Genomic DNA, 14413 nt, shown 5'->3' on the forward strand with positions numbered 1-14413 from the left:
TTACTTGTCAAGGAGGGGTCTATCACGAAACCACAACTCGTGCTCCAGATCAACTGACAAAGCTACTCCACATTATAAAAAGACCACACCATTCACTGCTCAGCACCCTTCTGAACTGATTTTGCCTGGCTGGAATGTGTCCTTTGCTATGGCAGTGCCTCTTGCTTGCCTGGAAGATGGAGATGGTGTATGTGTGTTAGCGGGGGGGACGGGGGGGACGACATAGGAATCTCTGGCTTTTGCGTGGTTTGAATCTGACCTACTTGGGGGTAAGAGTCACACCTGTTGCTGACTTGCTGTCTCTGGTCCCACCCACCTCTGGCATGCAGCCCGCAGAAGGTTGCCCATTATGAAATGCAGCTCTCAGGCTGAAAAAGATTCCCTTCTGCTGTTTTGAGTTATTCTCTCACATGATCAGTGATCACAAGGGTATCCTGCTTATCAGCAAAACCATCTCTAAAAACCACAACCACACCATTAAGTTGATTGAGGGAGAAGGGGTCTACCAAATAGCTCCTTGTTGCCTTTAAACCATCTGATCACTGTGGGTGGTCTGCTGGCCAAAGATGTGCAATTCAGCTCAATTTCTTCTCCTTCCACTGTGGTCTCCTTCTGGGCTTCGATCCTCAAGTTACGTGGTGGGACTAGAATGAAACAGCATACAGATATATAAAGATCTCAGCATGTTGTTGTCTATCATGACACCTCCAAGAAACTGAGCATGTGGGATAGTTGCTGGACAGATTAGAGGTGGATCAGCTGCCTCATAGAAGGTCCTCTTCAACTTACAATTTTGATTAAGGGAACACTTTGTAAATGCATCACCATCTGCAATAATTCTAACAGATCAAACATATTATAAATGCATCTTTAAAGTAGCACCCTGCTTTCGCCCTCCATTTGAATGTAAATTCCACATTTCCTATTCCAAAAATAATTAACAAAAAATAGAGTAAAACAAACTAAGGGAGATTCAGGATTTTCAGACCGAGAGGGAAAGAAGAGGGTCGTTTTCCAAAGAAAATAAATGAAATGCAACCCAACACGAATAATAGATTCTTGCATCAGAGAGTATTATTACAGAGAGAGCATCTTTCCTTCCTTTCAGGCATGTGTTCAGCACAGCTAAGTCATTTTTTTTATTATTTTATTTTTTTGTGAAATCCAAAGCCAGAGGGTTGAATTGATCAATGAAATATAATCCGGTAGAGTCTGCAGCAGAAGAGAATCTGAAGCATAACCAGGGCCTGCCCAAGACATTTTGGCACCTGAGGCGAACCACAAAATTGATACCCCCACCCCCGCCAGGGAAGAAGAGGTGAGTAAAGATCGAAACCAGGAAGAAGGGGGGAATAAATATCTACATTGGAAGGGTGGGAGTAGACCAGCAGCATCTCCTATTCATCGAGAGACCCTTGTAGAGGTGGTATGAGGGGAGTGCTGAGGAGGAGGCAGACCTGGCCTCCAAGAAGCACACCACAGCCATTGCTGCCTCTGTGGCAGTGGGAACAGCAGGGAGCAAAACATTCATTGGAGGCTGGATCTGCTGCCCCTGAGGATCCTGCCGCATGAGGCAGTGTCCTACCCTTGCCTCATGGGCAGGCTGGCCCTGAGCATAACTACAGCATCACAAAGTTCACCAAAATGTATAGATCTTTCCGTTATCCTCTTCCCCACCTTCCTGCAAACAGGGTGGGTGGGTGAGAATGGATGGGATAGGCGTTTCCCCCCCTTCTATTTTATAATCAGTAAAGAGAATGTTAACACAGTTGCCTGCTGGTACTGTGTTTATTAAATCAAGCATTAAAATAAAGATTTAAATGGATATTGTTTATAAATGAGTGGGCCCGTTTTCTTCATTGTTTTTGCTGTTATTGTACTAATGAAGCAGCTGCGCGATTCAGGTGTGAATAATCTGTTCACTCCCCACCCACCAAAACGCAGGTAAGGAAGTACGCACAAAATGAATTGTGCAGATAATAAATTAGTTGTTTCTGGTCCATAAACAAGTGAATGGCATGGCGTCTTCAAAAAACGAAGGGAGGAGGAAGCACAAAGGGGCCAACAAGGCATGCAAGTCCCCTGTGGAATAGCAGGTGATGTCTGGTCTTCTCCTTGCCCCCCACTTGCAAATAAGTTCCTACCCCCAAGAATGTAGGTGAAACTCAAAGCCATGTGATGCATGCTGGACAGGTCAGCCCAAGTGTGCATATGTGTGTGCACTGCACATATACACACTGCCATGTTGCTCCTTCCTCTGCCTGAGTCTTTCAGGCAGTCAGGGGAAAGGAGTAACACAAAAGCATCCCTGGAAGCATCTCAGCAGAAATGAGTGTGTGTGTTTGTGTGTGTGTGTGTGTGTGTGTGTGTACAAGCATGCACACACTTGCTATCTTAGTTTGGGAAACATGAGAATAAAAAGCTCTCTTAATGCAGCGGTGTTAGGAAACAACTCTCAAGAGTGAAGGTAGCCGAACTTGAAATTCATATTAAAGGCTAATTTTAAATACCTTTTCAACACATATTAACATACTACAAACTGGAACTCATTAAATTGTGGGGGTGGAGGGTGGAGAGGGATGAGTAAGAGCGGAGAACCTATATACCTAATCAGCAAGTGTGATCTCACTTGGTGATTGCTTGTTGCAATTCAGGTTCGTTACTGGAATGTTAGGAGACAGCATTAATCTGGAGCTACGGCTGTTATGGTATTAGCAACTATTATCAGTGGATATGATAATCCCATAGTTGTGCCTGTTCTGTAATCTTCTGAACTATGAGAAATGGAATGAGACACACACACACACACACACACACACACACACACCCAAACTTAAGGACTGGTGTCTGACAGACACCATATGCCACAAAGAAGAGAGGAGGGGGAGGGTGTTTCTCAAATATAATTTGCAGTAGGGGTTGAAGCAACAATTTGGCTGCATTTGGGTTCAAATCCCCCACTTTGTCACTTGAATATCTTCAGAAGCCTGGAGAGGAAAACCCTCTCCTGCGTCATATGCTGGAGACTTGCTGCTCCATGAATTACACAGAGTAGTAATGGAGGAGTCATGGGGTTTGATTCTATCCATGCATCCAAACAAATGTACATCTGTACTGAGCTCCTTATAACACTTAAAGCTTCAGTGGCAAACCTGTTACCATCCCAGCCCCAACTGGGCAGTAGGGAACACAACAAAATAGGGTGGGGGTTTAGGGCACCAGGCATACCAAGGAGCACCCAAAAGGGCTGCCATCCATATCAGAGTTTGGCATCCTCACGTAAGATGGGTATGTGCTAAAGCACCCTCCAAAATCTGGATGTGGCTAGACTACAGCTCCCATCAACCTTTACTACTGGCCATGCTGGCCGAAGCTTATGGAAACTGCAGGTCAACAGCACCTGCAGGAAACCAGATTGGTTGTAACCTAGGTATTTCTGCCCTCCATCTCTATTGTCTTTTAGGCATTTGCTTAAGACTTTCCTCTTTCAACAAACAAGTGGTGATTGTTATACTACTTGGTATCAGTTCTGGATTTAAAAATGATTTTACATTTGCAATGGCTGGTTTTTAGAGATTGTTTCATATGTAATTTGGATTAAAAAAAATATTTTTATATATACATTTGTTTTAAGGCTATTTTTATTGTATTGTAAATTGCTTCAAGATGCCTTATAGGAAACAATTCATAAATGAAACTAATAAAAACTATACAGTCGGTACCTTGGATTCTGAATGCCCTGGAACTTGGACGTTTTGGCTCCCAAACGCCGCAAACCCGGAAGTGATTGTTCCGGTTTGCAAACGTTCTTTTGGAACCCGAATGTTCAACAGGGCTTTCGCGGCTTCTTATTGGCTGCAGGAGCTTCCTGCAGCCAATCAGAAGCCACAATTTGATTTTTGAAAGTTTTGGAAATCAAATGGACTTCCAGAACGGATTCCATTCGACTTCCAAGGTACGACTGTAGTAATAATATGGATTTACAGTGCAATCCAATGCACGTTTACTCAGAAGTAAGTGGCCTATGTTCAGTGATATTCTCTTCCAAGCAAGATGACTGCAACCTCAGTTTTCCTTCCTGTTAAATCCAGCAAGAATATGAAATACAACCTTTAGTGAAAAACAGCTTTGAGTAAACACATTTTACATCTAATAATTTTAACACTTCGGCAAAAGATGGAAGTGTGCAATGGTATATATGGGAACAATATGATTATATACCCAGCTGGAAAAAACCAGAACTAAGAACAATATAAATATTGCCCATTATTTTACACTGAGAATATGGTCCAGCATTTGTGGGCTACAATTAAGCACACAGAGATCCTTAGAAGCATCATCACCCTGCCAAGAGGTGTAACTTCCTGCACATGCATATAATGCTTGATTTTTTTCACATTGTAGCACAGACTGTAACACAGAAGCTGTTACATTACCCATCATGCCCTTTATTAGATAGTCTCAGAGCTCTTAAAATAAACAGAGAGGTTTAGAATAAAGCAATGAGTGCAGCCAAGAGTGTTTTGTCAAGGGACTAAATACTCACACCCTAATTGGCAAATATTTCTAACTTCTGTAATGGGTTTTGATAGAAGCTTGGATTCATGGGTGCAAATGTAAGGGTTTGGGGGAGCACAGAAGAATATGAGCTAATGTAATTGCCTGGAAAACCACAAATGACACTCCAGACAGCTGTTGCCAGGGGAACAGTTATTTGCAACAGCTTCCTCCAGAATTTATGGGTTTCCCCCCCTCCTGCCATTCTCCTCCACATGTCTGGAGAATGCCTTATGTACATGCATGTATGGCAATACACATGATGAAGTAGTACATTTTGGGGTGTGAAGCCAATAAATCTTAATGTGTGTCTACATGCTGACTTTCCCACGCACAATTCTGTGGATCAGGGTCCTAAGGTTTTAATAAACAAATCTTCTGGGTTTTTCTCCTTCTGACACTATCTTCATCCATCCCAAAACATGAAAAGGTGTGCCAATGTCTACAGAACATTGCATGAGAAACAGCCCCAGTAAGGAGGATTTATTTCAGTGCCTGTGTTGGAAGGTGGGATGGCTATAAAGCAGGTTTTAAAAATGTCCAGGAATCTGCTTTTCCTTCCCACCATCTTGCCACTCCCAAGTGAACTAAAGATGGAGTCTGGGGCTGACTGCTCCTTACCAAGCACTGTAATCGTCATAAAGTATTCCTGTGGGGGGTCCGTGTAGAGTTGGCAGAAGTATCTTCCTTCATCCGAAATGGAGACATTCGTCAGTGACACTCTGAGCTCACTGCTAGAGAAATTCACTAACTGAAACCTGCTGTCCTTCAAAGCTGTGGAACAAAGATACAATTAGAAACTGCAATGTTATGAGACATACAGTGCTTCCCTCCCAGAGAAAACAGTGAAAACCAGAAGCCTGGAGAGGTGGCAGCAGCGTTGACATGCAGTAGCAATACCACCCTCTTTTTCACATCCTGCTATTTTGGCTCATTATGTTACAATCTGGAAATAAACAATACTAGTACTCATCAATACAAATAATCTAAACAAAAGCCCCGTATCAAGTACTGATAATTACTCTCCCCCTTCCTGTCTACTTGCTCAACACTGCAGAAAGCCTTTAACAAATGAGCTTCTACAACATACAGGACCCCTTATCCCAGGCATTCCCAACCTGATGCCCTCCAGATATCTTTGACTGCAAGGTCCATCAGCCCCAACCAGCATGACCAATGACAAATTGGGTGGGGAGCAATATCTGGAGGGTTCCAGGCTGGCAAAGAATAGATGGACGGAAAGCCCATGAACAGAGATTTCACAAAGTAAACTTGAGAAGGTTTAGGATATGTGGGGAGAATGTTTAAGCAAACAACTTCCAGCAGAACTCCTAAAATCTTTGGTTTTGCCAATTCATTGGAAACATTTAATCAAGAAACACAAAGCTGGAGAGATGCATTGCAGCCTCTTCCGAGATCCAGAAGTTTACAAAGTTAGATAAAATATATTAATCAAATAAATTGTTGGAAGTTTTCTGATGTTTTAAATACAACACCAAGTAATTTCTGGGACCAGAAGAACATGCATCAGTTCAAACACAGGCACATTCTTACTTCTACTAACCCCAACAGATCTACTACCTACATCTCCCCCACCTTTCCCAACATATCAAAAGAATAAAGAGAGGTAGGGGAGATGAGCACCATTCATTAGTTTCTTAGCTCTTCCTTCCAAGGGCTAGGTTATATACCTCACCAGCTCCTCCATGATGCCATGTTTCACTATCAGCCCTTTTGTTAGTCTCCAGACAAATTACGAAAATTTCTCCAGATTTCCCCTCCTTGCTTAGGGCACATGGCTGTTTGCAGAAGGATATCTCTGTCCCATTATTCCTGTCCTCACCTAATGCATAATTTCCAATTTTTGGGGAGAAAATGTGTCCCTGCAAAAAGAAGCACTCAGAAGAACCAAGTTTTGTGGCCTACTGACATATCCATGTCAATTTGCTCCAAAATATTATGGACCATATTGTTCCTAACTTTAAATCTCACTTTAAAAAGGATGGGAGACAGGGCAGTCCCAGGAGAAAGATGGTTCGTGTCTACTAACCTTGGACTATAAATGACCCCGCATATCTTAGTTTTATTTTCCTAGAGAGTAGGCAAAGATTCCAAGAGCACTTAATTTGAATTATAACAGCGTCTCTTATTGATAAGGTTTTAAACACATGTTCAAGACCATTCTAACATCATTCTTCAGTTGGATTAAGGAAGGACTGGCTTGAACATTCCAACCACCAAGCCAAACACTTCTCCTTATCCAATGGTAAGCACATCCTGCTTTGCCCTATTCGATTTGTTTGTGTCAACTAAATATTTTGGCACTTAATTGCAATTCAGAGTGAATTACTGTGGTCAATTCCTCTTGCACTGCAAGATGGTCTGACTCTTAAAAAGGTCTATAGCTAGTCTTTCCATTAAAGCAAGTGATTATGATTGCCTGCCTTTGCCTACTTACTGAAGAATTGACTAAACCTTTAAAATGTCTGACATTAAATTAAAAGGAGCCCTCAGCAACCTCTTTATCAAGATTTGCCAAACAACACAGAACTCACGTCTGAAGTCTCTGAAATAAATCGTCTGTCTATTGGGATTCAAGAGCTGAATCACGGAGTCATCACTGTTTCTGACTTTGCAGCTGATGGTAGCAACTTCCCCCTCTACGACGGTCACATCTTCTGTAACCAAATTCTGTCCATCACCTTAAGTTGTTAAAGAAAAAGAAAAAGACAGCACAGGTCAACTCACATTCAGTCAATATGGAAGCCAAATACCCTCTCACCCCCCCGTAAATGCAGCAAATTAGTTGTGAATTGGACACATGAAGACCTGTGGTTAAGTGAAGACCTGGTGCACAGCACCCCTGACTAACAATGATTTGTCAGTTGCATTCACACACACACACACACACACACACACACACACACACACAAACACTTTTGCTGGATGGGGTTAACAACAACTTGCCTCAGGGAAATGTGTGGCAGGAATGCTTGCCTCTCGTGTCTGGCACCAGGGCCGTCTTACCCATAGGCACTAGGGGTGCAGGGCACCTGGTCTGGGGCTCGAGAGTTGAGTCCGGGGAAGAGCCCACCCGTTGGTCAGAGCGCTGCGGTGGGCTCTTCTGCTGTGGGTGGCTCTGCACCGCACGTTCGGGGGTGACCGAGCCAGTGAGATGCTGAGGCAGCCAGCCGGCTCCGCCCTCCTGTGTGCCTGGGACTGGGCAACCGGGGGGCGCTGGGCAAATCTTTGCACCCCGGTGCTGCATATGCTTAAGACAGCCCTGTCTGGCACTACCAATCCCTGCAGCCATTCCCTCTGCAATGGTCTTAGACTAAGAACATGCTAAGGAAGTAGTGGAACTGTGCAATACTTTATCATATTGGTATTTTTAGGCTGCCAGTAAATCAACACTCATTGAAAACTTAGTATCTCTTGCATTATACCAAACAACTTAAACACACCAAGGACAAATTCTCATAGTGTCTTACTATAAGGATTATCACCTTCAACATTTTGGATATTAAAAGCTTCTCCCAGCTAAATGATTACAGCCATTTTATCTGTTGGAAGTTAGAAATCTTAAATCAGCAAGTAGCACCCTTTCATAAGAGACTGCTGATTAAAGATTCATATTCTAATTCACTATTGATTTTAGATAAAATTTTAATTTATACACTACTTAACCACACAAAAATGGAGTTCAAAATAGCTCACACAACACAAATTCAGTTCATTATTTTGTACTTTCCTTTCCGCAGATGCATATATTACACACCTGATAAGTACCTTGTGTGCAACAACAGCATCCTAAGGCAGCTGTTCTGCTTTAAAGAGGATGGGGGCAATTGGGACCCCTCATGTTGCACATGCCAGGGACTCTGATGACACACTAGTCACCTGTGACAGATCAACACTTTCTGTTTGAGCAGAAAAGCAGCTCAGCAAATCAAAGCTGAACATGTTAAAACTGGGGATGTGCATGTATGGGCCTTTCTAATAAAAACCATATTCTCAAGGACAGAACTATTAAATGCATTGGACACCACCGATATAGCTGGAAAAGCTTCATTAGAAGGATGAGTGGAAAGACAGACACAGATACCATAATTATTTTGCTAAAAATAGGAGATGCTGCTTCTGCAGACAGGCTATATCTGGAAGCACCTGAAAGGTAATCCCATCTGGCTGTGAAAACATAACCCCTGGGAGAGACCTCGAAGGGGTGGGTGTGAGGCGAGCAGATCTCTTTTTGATTCTAAGACTTAAAAACAAAACAAAAACCCCCAACAAGACATGCATATGAGCAGGGGTGCCAACTTGAATAAAATAGGGGGCACAGGTATGCACACACCATTTGAATGGCAATGCACACCAACTTTGGGGGGCCCGGCCCCCTCAAATATTTTACTGGGGTTGAGGGGACCTTGGCTCCTATGCATATGAGAACACATATCTTCACACACACACAAATATCTCAAGCACCACAGACTGAAAGATCTAAAACAAACTGATTAACGAAGTTGCAGCAAAACACAAATCAAGGCTAAGGAAGGGGCAGAAGAGTAGAGAGCTCATTTCCAGGGTGCCACAGCTTTTAACTGTGTGTCTCAGCGATGGGCTAAAAGGCAGAAGGTTGCACCTCAGAAAGCATTTTTGGTTAGTCTCTTTTAGTTACCGCAGCCTTCATTGTCTGTGCCTCATTTCCTTTACTATGGAACATAGACCTTTATGTAAATGTGCTTTTACACTGGCTACATTCCTTTATTTATTTTTTTCATTCCAGCAGTTTATCGAGGACCCAATTATGCACTTCTAGACCTAGCAGAAACTGCACTGACTATTAAGTACCCTGTTTACGGCTCCCTTCTTTCCTGAAAGCTCTGCACATTTTGCTGCAGAAGCCCAACTCCGTGTTCACGGCAGGAATCTGTCAAGTCAAAAAAACTCAACAGCCACCACCTGCCTGTTAGCGATGGGCCTTGTGTAGTCACTGAGTAAGATTTTCAAATAAAAAGGGGTCAGGTATGCATTGAAAACTGCATGGGGGAAGCTGATCGTTTTTCTCCCTCTCATAACACTAGCACTTGTGATCATCCAATGCAGCTGATTGTTGGAAGATGCAGGACAAATAAAAGGAAGTACTCATCAAGCAGCACATAGTTAAAACTATGGAACTCATTCTCCATAGGAGACAGTGGTGGCCACCAACTTGGATGGCTTTAGAAAAGGATCAGACAAGTTCATGGAGAAAACGGCTATAATGGCTACTAGTTTTGATGGCAACAATGCAGCAAAATCCAAGATTACAAAGAATTCCCTAGAGCAGACATATTTAATTTTCTTTCAATGATTATCCCAAGCAACAGCTAAGGACGTCAGAAGAGACCTACAGTCCTTGATAGTTTCATTTCCCCATTATAACACTGGAGGCAGTTGAGGGGAGATGCGTAACCCCGGTGGAGTTTTCTAGGGTTGCCGTATTTCAAAAAGTAAAAAATCTGGACACCCCCAAAGTTGTTGAGCTTTTTAAGGAAAACCCAAAAGCTTTTTTTAGATAACTTGGGAAGATGTTATGGTGCACATACAATCAGGAAGGAGTGGGTGGGATCAGCAAGGCATGGGAGCTTCCTGCTCTTAGAGGCCAAGTGCAATAGATACATTCAACATGACAGCTTAATTTTCCAAGGCACTTCCCTGTTCCAGCCTCCCTTCCCGTACACAGCAGAGGAATCACCACCACCGATGTACCAATTGCACTGAGCACAACGACTGGCATGTAGTTGGTACCAGGCTACCCAGTACATCAAAGCCAAGCAAATTCTCAAATCAAAGGAACCAAGATTAAATTTATACTTTGCTGGCAGCAGGCAGGCAACGAGGAAGTACGTGCAAAATATTTGAGGGAAAACTTATCACAAGACATTGCCTTAAACAGAGTAAAAAAGGTAGCTCCATCTGATTGCACTTGTTTTCAGAGCCCAACTTCTACTTACTATATTTAAATCAGCAGGTGATGCTTTGATAGTCCAAAAGCAGAGAACAAAATAAATTCTTCCATTCAGATACCCAGTGAGCTAGGTAATATTTTACTGTCAGAAGCTCTGAATTCCCCCCTCCTACACCTTTTAATGAACTGAAGCCAGTGTGTCAGCAGCAATATCTAGGTTAGAGTATTAAACAATGCAGAAATGGGGGGTGGGGCGGGGGGAGAGAAGCACAGCTCTGCATTCTATGTTCTGCATACTGTTGCTTCTGCTTCTCTCGCTCCAGTGTAGCTTTTGAGCCAGCTCAAAGACACCAAGTGCAATCGTCTTTCACTTGCTCATGGCACGAAAGCAAAAAAATATATAAAGGTAAGCAGAGTGATGACTATATTGGGGCAGGTGAGAGATGGAAGGTTGATAAAGGGTCCCCCAAACAAAGTAAGGCAACACTTGGCTGAAAACACCATCTATCTATCTATCTATCCATCCATTCCTGTGCCTATATAAAGGAGGAAACTATGCCTCCACTAATTTCTTCTCACAGGTGCCCTCTAATTCCCTCCTTCCATGAAGCAAATGGCAACTTTGCTCTTTAAAAAGTGGTTTTAAATCAGGAACACAATGCAGAGGAAAAGGTTAAAAAGCCTACTCTCCAACTGCCATAGCCCTAATCCTATTCCCCATACTCCCAGGCCACTTTTAAAACAACAAGGAACCTCTATGATTATGGACTCTCGCCCTTTGTCTAGCTTTGTTTTAGGATTACACAGGAAAGCATGTGAGTCCTTGTTGGTGTTTGTCTTGCACAGGGGTCGGCAAACTAAGGTCCGCGGGCGAGATCAGGCCCAACTGCCTTCAGGATCTGGCCCGCGGACTGTCCGTGGATCGGCGTGGGGATTCTGTTTGTTTAGGTTGCGCCATTTTTTTCTGCGCCATTTCCCCCCCCCTCTCCCTCATACACACCGCGGCTGCACCTCCTCCCTCCCTCCTCCTGGCTTCTCCCCGCCCTGCCTAGAGGAGGAAGGGGGCTGGGCTGAGCTGGCTGAGCGCCATTTTAAGCAGCCCCTCTCCGGAGCCAGCCCTTTCGCGCTGCTCATCTTCCCTCCGCCATTGTCGCCACCGCCCTGGTGCTCCTGTTTGCCTGCTCATGAGAAGCAGCAGCAGCAGTGGTGGTGGTGGCAGCCCCTGGGAAGGTAAGCACAGCAGCTGGGGCTGGGGGCTGGGGAGGAGGAATACTTGCCCCCCTCACCTCTTCTCCCAACTCCCCCCCCCCCCGGTGCCACTATTCCAGCCCGTCACAAGGTCTGAGGGACAGTGCACCAGTCCGCAGCTAAAAAGTTTTTGCTGACCCCTGGTCTTGCAGCACCTGCTACACTTTTTCAGTTAAAGATACTGTTACGCACCGACAGCATTGGAAACGCAACATTGATGGATGAAAGAAACAGAACAAAATGTATGCATCCTCTTCAGCTATATGGGGGCGGGGAATGGACAACCCTCCCTCTTCAAATATTGTGCCTCAGTAGAGGACTGGTTTGAGCCAAATGGCCTGAAGTCATCAAGAAGAGACAGAACTCAACCTGCCCACTAATGAATGGCCTGGTATGTTTTTGGAACCTGTTTCACACTTGTGGGATTTCCTTCACTTTGAGACTCGCCAAAAGCTAAGAACATTTTCGGAAACAGAAGACTGTATCATTTCAGTTGACTTCTACATGTCAACAAGGAAAACATTTTAATGACTCATATTTTATACATTAAGTGCAAATGTTTGGTCAACCAGAACAAACCTGTAAGAAACCTCTGGCTTAAAAAAATAAAAATAAACATCACGTAACGTTTAAGCAAAACACCAGTTTTAATTCTACACTTGATTTAGGCTAATCTCTCTTAGATCAACCAAGCCAAAGTACTATGGAGACTGAAACGTACAGAAAGACTTTGCAAAGGCACCCAAACTACTATGAGCAGATATTAATCTGCATTCCATCAATATTCCAGGCCACAAACATCTAGAGCTAATAAAAAGAAGTACTCCACACAAAGCTTCTATTAATTGATGGAATTCGCTGTCATGGGATTTTGTGTGGTTTAATAGTATAACTGTTAAACAAAACAAAATACTTCACAAATTTATGGAAGGGAGGTTTGCTGAAGCCTATTAGTTAAGATGATCGGGACGCGGGTGGCGCTGTGGGTAAAAGCCTCAGCGCCTAGGGCTTGCCGATCGAAAGGTCGGCGGTTCGAATCCCCGCGGCGGGGTGCGCTCCCGCAGCTCGGTCCCAGCGCCTGCCAACCTAGCAGTTCGAAAGCACCTCCGGGTGCAAGTAGATAAATAGGGACCGCTTACTAGCGGGAAGGTAAACGGCGTTTCCGTGTGCGGCTCTGGCTCGCCAGAGCAGCGATGTCACGCTGGCCACGTGACCCGGAAGTGTCTCCGGACAGCGCTGGCCCCCGGCCTCTTGAGTGAGATGGGCGCACAACCCCAGAGTCTGTCAAGACTGGCCCGTACGGGCAGGGGTACCTTTACCTTTACCTTTATTAGTTAAGATACTACCTGCATAACTGGAGTCAGTATGCTCTTGAATGCCAGTTGCTAGAAACCACAGGAGAAAAGTCCTGCTTGTGGGCTTCCCAATGGGGAAACTGGGTGGTCACTGTGAGAACAGGATGCTGGACTAGATGGGCCACAGATATGACCCAGGAGGCCTCTTAATGCAATGGAAGCCAGTACTTGTAATCACCCAGAATTTTCTAAAATGTCCTATCTCTGTAGCCAAGTCAACAACAATAATTCATTTATATATTGCTTATATGCCAAAATGGCATCAGAGCATTTTTCAACTTTAAAACCAATCCTTAATTAAAAGGCACGATTAAAAGGAGCTATTAAAAAAGTTTAACAATTAAAACAGTTAATAAAACTACAAGTTTGGTTCTGTGGAATGCTTGCCTAAATGAGTGTGTTTTCAGGAGCTGGTGGAATGCCAGCAATAATGGGACCTCTTTTATTTCAGCAGGGGGAGCATTCCACAGCACTGAAGTCCCCAGTGAAAAAGCCCACCTCTGTGTTCCCACAAGCCAATGATTATCAGGCTGTGGCAAAACTAACCAGGTTTCATAGTACTCTCACATATGTAGGGCTGCATAGAACCTAAAAAGAAAATCACATTTATTTTGGGAAGCAGCACAGAACTGATAACCGGATGGCAGGGGCCAAAGATGGGAATCACTATTATCTGCCTAGTTTGTGAACTTGGGGGTGGGTGGAGAACTAGCTGGTCAGTGTTAGAATGCTGAACCAGACTGACCTTTGGTCTGATCCACTACAGCAATACTTATGCTCTTATTGTTCACAAAACAGAGAGGAAATAATTTATTCAATATAAGGCTGCAGAACCCATAGACACATTCTTGAGCAGAGCAAGCAGTATCAAATTAAAAATACTGACTACTGCAGAAGGAAAATGTCTGCTGGAAACATATTCCATATTTTTTTTCATAAACACGGCGCTCACGACAAATTAAAGTCATTAAGATTTTATTTCCATCTCAGCAATTATCAGCATATTCTTTTTAACATTTACTTTAAGACAATACTATCTTTCAATTCATTAAGCTCATTCTCCCATTTACGAAGTTCTATATCAAATCAAAATCCTATTTGAATTAATAAGAATTATGGGGAAAAGTAATTTAGAAATAAATGATCTGAGGTTCAAACCACTGAAGCTTTTGATTATGAAATACTGTACGGTTAAAACTAACCAAAGGATTTCTGCAGGACCCTCGCAATGAAAGATGTGGATCACCAATGCGATGGCACATGTCAGGATGCAGGAGAGGTCTTCAGGTCCTCAAGTGCATTA

General features: G+C 43.5%; 1 protein-coding gene across 9 annotated transcripts in view; it reads right to left on the reverse strand.

The window, feature by feature from the left end:
• The window catches only part of CADM1 (cell adhesion molecule 1), a 528696-nt gene that overhangs the window by 300397 nt on the left and 213886 nt on the right, over positions 1-14413 (reverse strand). For all 9 annotated transcript variants that reach the window (XM_079954778.1, XM_079954781.1, XM_079954780.1 and 6 more), the window contains exons 2-4: positions 7113-7259; positions 5179-5331; positions 507-644 (exon numbers count right to left, since the gene is read on the reverse strand). In XM_079954778.1, coding sequence (XP_079810904.1) covers positions 507-644; positions 5179-5331; positions 7113-7259 — 438 coding nt within the window. The remainder of the gene's footprint in view (positions 1-506; positions 645-5178; positions 5332-7112; positions 7260-14413) is intronic.

Source organism: Podarcis cretensis (genome assembly GCF_951804945.1).
Source record: "Podarcis cretensis genome assembly, chromosome: 15".
NCBI classification, from domain to species: domain Eukaryota; kingdom Metazoa; phylum Chordata; class Lepidosauria; order Squamata; family Lacertidae; genus Podarcis; species Podarcis cretensis.